Here is a 6,944-nt window from a genome sequence, read left to right as displayed (position 1 = left end):
AGCCCCTCCAGGTGGGCGTCAGTAGGTGCTGTTGGCCGCCGCATGCCAGAGCAGTGTCGGGAGTGTGCCGGAGCTTGGGTTGTTTGCTGGTGTTCACAGAGGGTCTTATCTCTCTCTGCGGTGGCTTTGGCAATCTCATCTGAAAAGCGTTTGTGGCTCTGACAATGCTGGTGAAAGACAGCTTTTGCTCTTTACCTGTGGTGCTCTCAGTTTGAGGTGGATCTGTACCAAAATGAGTCAGCCTGCCAGACGCCCCTGGACCGGCAGTACCACAAGGAGATCCTGAAACTGGAGAAGGCTGGAGGTCGGAAGAACTATCGCATCTTCACCTACACTGACCATGACCGATTCACCAACCTAGAGGAGGTACCAGCTCTTAGTTACGCATAATCTATATGACAGCAGTGTCTGTCAAAACCGCCAGGCCTACTGCAGAGGGAGTGTTTGTCAGTTCTCGGCCACGCAGAAGCAAGCCAGGTATCCTGTATGCAGGGGAACATACTGCTTTTGCAAAGCAGCATGACCTGGTTCCCCAGACCCACAACAAGATCTCCCTGCTTCAGAATGATGGTCAAGGGCAGCTTGGATGGACTTGGCTTTGTAGCATGGCTCTGTAGATAACGTGCTGGGTGGAATTTAGCTGTACTTTGCCACAAGTATGAATGAAGTGAATGAAATCTACAGTCTTTTAGCAGTTTGTCCCTGTGTGTGTGTGTGTACACATGCCTGTTGTCACCTCCAAGAGTGGAGCGGCGTTTTGGAAAGATGTCCTGTTATAGTTAAGCTAGTTCCCATCTGTTCTAGCACTGCCAGAAGGTAACTGACTCAGATCATGAGGTGCCATCATACCTAGCAGAGAGGATGGCCAATGTGAGGAGGAGGAGACAAGACCGTAGGCCAATGTGAGTGCAAACTGGGACTTGGAGCTTGCTAATGCAGATTTCTTGGTGCTGGTGCCCCAGCTGTGTAGCCTGGTCTGTGGAATTTGGTGACTTGAGCTCTGTTGCACTTGGAATCCGGCAGTTTGACTCCTCATCGTGGGGGGGTTCCGTGCTGCCTGTGCTGGGCTGCTGAGGTGAGCTGTGACTTGTGCTGTTCCATTGTTGACAGAGAAGCAAGTTCTCTGAAGTCGAAAATCATCACTTGGGAACCGTCAGAAGAATTTATGAAGAACAGTCATGTGATTAACACTCCTATCCAGACCATGTATATCATGGGGGACTTGGGACCTTATGGGAAGTAAGTGAAATCCTGAAGTGATCTCAATTTCCCACAAGGAAACCCATCACCCCTCCTTACTCAAATCTCCTGTTTCTGTCATTAGTTAAGGAGAGAGAATTCCAACAGCACAGTAACTTGGGCTGCTATTTCTTTCTGCCCCTTTCCTCATTTGGGAGGTAACTGAGTGTTATCCCTCCAAAAAGCTTCTTAAACTAATGTAGGAAAGTATGGGTCTGTTTGTTCCCTTCTCCACCCCCCTGTGCCTTTACCAGCTCTGCTGTTCCAGAGCAAGAAAGTGTCCGTGTTCTCTAGTTAGACTGTGTTTCTTGATGTCTTCTATTAGGCTTGGTCACAGGGAATATGAACATGTTCTTTGCACAATCAAGGTGGACAGCAATGGGGTGATCACAGTGAAGCCTGACTTTACTGGCACCAAAGGAGCCTACCGGTGAGTGGGACAGGGCTGATACCTCTCGTGGGACTGATACAGAGGGCTGAAATGGCTGTCTCCTGGTCACCCTTTAGGCAGTGGATCAGCACTTAAATTGAGGGATACATTTCAGTTTTATTCCAGAGACTTTTAAGACAAGCTTATTGCGTACTTGTGCTTGGTGTCACTGTGTGTGTGATGTGTGGGACTTTGGTGCCAGTCCCTGTGGATACAGGTTATGCATATGCTGTACACAAGCGAGTCTCCCATTTTGAGTCATTGATGCTGGCAGGCACTTGGGAGCGAGGGGAGGGCCGTTAAGTGCACTTGTGTTACTGCACGAACCTGGTGGAGAGGGGTCTGCTTTTGCTGCCTGTGCCTATTCTCTGTGTAATGGGTTAGATTTGCCCATGTGTTTTGGGACTCTGCAGGATCGAGCTGGATGGAGAGAAGCGAGAGGTGTGGAAATACACCATTGAGAATGCATCTGTCCGAGTGCAGCCAGAGGAGGAGGAACGCGAGCAGCGTGTGTTCAGAGACGTAAGGACCAACCTCCACTGATCGCATTGACTAGTCCTCCTGATTTAAGAGGGGGAGCTCAGACACTCATGTAGATGTAGTTGTTAGTGCTGTAGACACCTGAAGTTGACAAAATGAATGTCACTGGCAGTGAGTGCCCAGCAATTTGAGAAATTCAACAAATACTCCCTGACCATACATTCCTTACTCTAGGTGGAGGTCTTGTCTGGTATTAGGTGTGTTGGCCTCTGACTGCAGTGATCTATGGTAGTGAGAACTGGTGCAAAATTCCTAATGCACCTAAATTAATACCTTTCTAGTGTCACCTGCCAATGGTTTTCCTTCTCTTTTGAGCAGTGGACAAACCCTTTCCTTGGTCTTCCTCTTGCTGCCAATGTGCTTATTGAATGATTTCCTGTTACCCATAATGTCCCAGGATTTTTGGATCTCATTTTATGTCTTGATCTTTCTGAATTGCCTTTGTGGCTGTAGCAGTTTATACAGATACTTAATGTTTTAGTTTTTCATTTGTACCTTTCCATATTGTTTTTGTGGTAAGGAAATCATTATTTTGCTACACTGATCTCCCATCTGTTGATTTCATTGGAATGGTTTATGCCTGGGTTTTTAACATGTCATTTAAGATATGCTGATTCTCTGGAGCTTCTTTTTCCCTTACATTGTCCTTTGACAAGGTCTTTTCTGAAGCTGAAGTTCCATGCAGTGTTAGCAGTTAGGCATCTTTGTTCTATTAGATGCTTATATTCTCTGCATCTGCTATAACAATCAAAAAACCCCTGTGTGCTAAGCCTCTTAACAATTCAAATTGATTTTAAGTTATATCCATTATAATTTTTGCAATGAGTAAAAACATACATAATAAACACCCCACTTTTTTCTAATACACTTGTTCTGTGTTTTCAGCTGTACGGTCGGCACAAAGAATACCTCAGTGGTCTCGTAGGCTCAGAATTTGAAATGGTGAGTACCAACAGCACTTGGCAGGGACCTGGAGCCCTGCTGCCTTTGGAGACTGTTGACTTGGTTAGCGTGGCTGCCGTTTGTACCACAGTCTCCAAAGACTTTCATTCTGGGGGTGTGTTGGCAGCTTTTACCTTGTGGTTTCCAGCAGAAGATTGGGTCAAAAGGGACAGGTTGCAATGGATATGGGGCCTGCAGAGGGTCCATCCTGCATCTGTCAGACCAGCATGCCGAGTGCTGCAGTCTTGGTGAGGCTGCATGTATTGTCCGAAGGCCTTTGCTATAATACTTTAAGAAGAAAGGAAGGTTTATATCTTTTCAGATGGTGATTGCTGTTAAGTTCTTGAATGTCAAACACATCTCTGTGCCACGTTGTTCAAGTAAACAGCCTCTGCTACCCCCAAACTCATGCACAGTTTCCGTTCTCACTGAATTATCCAGACTGCAGTCTTTTTTGCTCAAATGTTGTTTGCCAAAGTGTGAAAGTTGTACTTTCTTGTTCTTTGATAAAGTGTCTCAGCTTGTCCTACGCTTCCCCTCCCCCCACCGTGGGCAAGTGCAGGAACACTACAGGAGAAACAGAACTATGATTTCTGCATGTAGTGACTTATATCCACCTTGAAGTCTGTGAAAGACCCATTTTACAGAGCAGTGAACTTCTGCAGTCTAGGAATTTGGTCTCTCTAGGGACCCTTGCTCCAGAGGCACAGTTCACTTCTGGAAAGTGAGAGAAGTCATGATTCCTGCCTGGCCAGCAGAGTGAAGCATTCATGTGCAAATGTCTCTGAAATATCCATGTGAGACCGTGCTGGGAGGGGATTGTGTGACCTTCCACCAGTGGTCATTGACCCTTTATCTTGTTTATCTGCTTGTTCTTACAGACTCTTCCTGGTACACTACGGCTTTTTGTGAATGGAGAAATAGGTGAGTCCTTATTATAAACAGTAACTATAGGGGCAAATCTGTGTCTGCTGGGATGGCTGAGGCTATGAAGGGTCCAAGGATTCTTGGATCACAGGCTGGTCCAGAGTAGGTGTTTCTCTCCCTAGAATCATTTACTTTCTCCTTCTCCCCTGTTTTTGTGGACTAACCCCTTGAGTGGCATTTACAGATTGGAGGTTGCAAATACTACAGCTGTTCTAGGAAGACATACAGACCTGAAAAACAGGAGAGCAGACTGGGAAGTTAATACAGATTATAGCAAAGAAAGCAACTAAATGTGTGACCTCCCTAACCTGGTTAGTGATACAGGGGCAGAGCTAGTCTAGAGAAGGAATCTTTTCTGGGAGTCATATTCTGTTACTTTGAAGACCCTGTATCCTCCCAGCTTCCAGCCGTAACTGCTTGTCCCTGAGGTTATTGGTGCTGGCTCTCCCAGAAGTCTACAGTGAGTATTGAAGGAGTTTGTGTGGAAGCAAGTGGCTGAAGTTCATTCTCTCTTCTTAGTTTCAGCTCAAGGCTATGAGTATGACAATCTCTATGTTCATTTCTTTCTGGAGCTGCCTAACCGTAAGTATCCATGTTTCTAGCCATATCACGGCAGTTTAAGGAATGAAGCATGCTTTGGCTGGTCCATCAGATCAGCTCTGCTGAAAAGTCAGTAAAAGTAAAAGTTAATGTAGGGGCTAGGGCAGAGGTTTTCAGAGCTAAAATTGCAGAACTCAATTGTTTGAACTAAACTCATGTCTGGGAAAAAGCAGCATCTTCCCGTCTCGTCTGTTCCAAATCAGTCTAGGACATAGCAGAAGCATTGGCTTCTCAACCAGTGGTGATGGTGTCCAGCAATCTAGCCAAAGTTCATCCCTTATACTGTGGAGAATAGCCTTTCTGTCTTCTCCATTTCAGCAGTGACTTTGTCTGATTTCAGTGCTCACCATCATGCTCTCATGTTTTGTGCTGACACTAGCATCTTACATTTTGACTGATAAATAAGGTTCCCAGCACTAACATGCAAATCCTGATGCATGTTTAATTCCCTGAAGCTATGTCCCTGGCTCCCCTCGCTGGGTATACCCTGATGTTTGTTGGAAAAAGTACCACTTTTGCTACTCAGTACATTCAGATAAGGTTCTACTTTTCTCTTAAGGTGGAGTTGGTGCTTTTCATCAACAGTTCAGGGCATGCTGGGGAGCAGCCATCGCCAGAACAAGACAGGGTGGGACACACCTAGGGAAATTCAGTGTGGGTGATGTTATCTGTTGTCCCAGTTATCTAGGGCTGACATTCTCCTTTGAGCTGCTCTGGTTTGCGAGTCCTCCCTCTCATCCAAAGCATTCACCACTCTGCTGATATTCTCTTCTCCCAGAATGGTCAAGCCCTGCGTTCCAGCAGCTATCAGGAGTGACGCAGACCTGTGCCACCAAGACAGTGGGCTGGGTAAGGACACTTTTAAACCTGCAGAACAGAGTTTGAACAGGCATTCTCTGAAGTGGAACATGTATAACAAGCTACAGATAATTCAGCAAAGATAGTGACTTGAGAGCTCCTTTCAAGGATAGAGCATGTTTGGGATTCTCCTCATTCTGGTTATAGTTGTCATTTTTCAGGGTGCCACTGCGTCCAAATCAAACTAGACCAAATAAAATTGCTTCAACGCAGTTTCTGGAACCTCACTTTTTTTTCTTCCTTCTGACTGATTGATTGCCTTTGGAGCTTTGATTTTTTGTGTTCTCAAATGCTCAGAGTTAACGAAGCATTATTCTGGCTTGCCTGGAGCAAGAATGGACAGAGTCTCTAAATTGATTTCTCAAAATGAACCCCTTCTCCTATCTGGGAAGTTGGTTCCATTCCTGTCTCCAGTTCCTCTCTTACAAAATTTGAACTTTGTCAACTTTTTGAAGTCTTTTATGTGAGCTAATTTGCGTATTACAAAACCCATCATCATACAGCATTTCAGTGATACCATTGTTTGAAGTATTTTGCTTGGCTCCTGTGAAGATTGTGGCAGTGTAATAGTTATGCAGCTGGCTGAATTGTCATTTGAGGTGTGTTACTCTTCCCCCATTTTCATTATTTTTAACAGCCTGTTCCATCATGATGGCACTTGGGACTGTGTGCAAGTCAATCATGCCGTCAAGTGTTTGTTAGTATGATGTGATTGATCTTGTTTGGGCATCATTACCTCTTTTCCACCATTAGTTCTTTTCTCCCTGCTCTTTGTGCCCCTTGCAATGCTAGTGAAGAACTCTCTTGTCCAAGAGTCTGATCTCTGTCCTGTTCCTTTTCTAGGACAATGTGGCATACTTCTGCTACCCCTTCACTTTGGAGATGTTTTTCACCCAAGGAGATGAATCAGAAGGTATGTTTCCTTGTTGCTCTGAAATGTGAAACTCTGAAATCTTTTGATCACAATGTAGGCATCATGCTGTCTGGCATGTTGTTGGCCCCTTGCCAAGACGAAAGGACAGATTTAAACAGAGGGAAATGTTGCTTATTCAGCAAATGTTCACCCTGTCGTCACACAGCCTCTTGACACAGACTATATTTGCCCTGCCCAGCAGTGCATATTTGCATTTGTGTGGATTCGCTGATGCTTCTAGGCTATAGTCAGCTTTATCCAGTTGTAAAACTACTTGGTTTTTAGCTTGTCTCTCAAAATGCCTGGCATGCTGGTCTCTGTTGCTGTGCCAGTTGTACTGCACAGAGCCCTGAGACTCTGCAGCAGAAGAGGCAATTTTTGTACACAACTAAAACTCTATGCTGAGTCTTATGTTTGTAGACACACTTGGTGACCTGTATAATCCCTGTATATAGTTTATGTCACTTTGAAACTTCGAGCTCTATTTTAAGCTGG

The 6,944-nt window shown here is 45.1% G+C and overlaps 1 protein-coding gene across 1 annotated transcript in view; it reads left to right on the top strand.

Annotated features, from left to right (window-relative positions):
• Window positions 1–210: 210 nt before the first annotated feature.
• MKS1 (Meckel syndrome, type 1) overlaps window positions 211–6,944 on the top strand; it is a gene marked incomplete at its 5' end in the record, with an annotated part of 9,738 nt that continues 3,004 nt past the window's right edge. The window contains 10 exons of the mRNA XM_010296022.1: window positions 211–366; window positions 805–902; window positions 1,111–1,239; window positions 1,565–1,669; window positions 2,083–2,191; window positions 3,095–3,151; window positions 4,033–4,075; window positions 4,598–4,660; window positions 5,457–5,527; window positions 6,380–6,449. Of these exons, the coding sequence (XP_010294324.1) occupies window positions 211–366; window positions 805–902; window positions 1,111–1,239; window positions 1,565–1,669; window positions 2,083–2,191; window positions 3,095–3,151; window positions 4,033–4,075; window positions 4,598–4,660; window positions 5,457–5,527; window positions 6,380–6,449 (901 nt within the window). The remainder of the gene's footprint in view (window positions 367–804; window positions 903–1,110; window positions 1,240–1,564; window positions 1,670–2,082; window positions 2,192–3,094; window positions 3,152–4,032; window positions 4,076–4,597; window positions 4,661–5,456; window positions 5,528–6,379; window positions 6,450–6,944) is intronic.

This window comes from Phaethon lepturus, unplaced genomic scaffold (assembly GCF_000687285.1).
Source record: "Phaethon lepturus isolate BGI_N335 unplaced genomic scaffold, ASM68728v1 scaffold43521, whole genome shotgun sequence".
Taxonomy (NCBI): Eukaryota; Metazoa; Chordata; class Aves; order Phaethontiformes; family Phaethontidae; genus Phaethon; species Phaethon lepturus.
The sequence above is the reverse complement of the archived record's forward strand: the minus strand, read 5'-3'. Positions and strand labels throughout refer to the sequence as shown.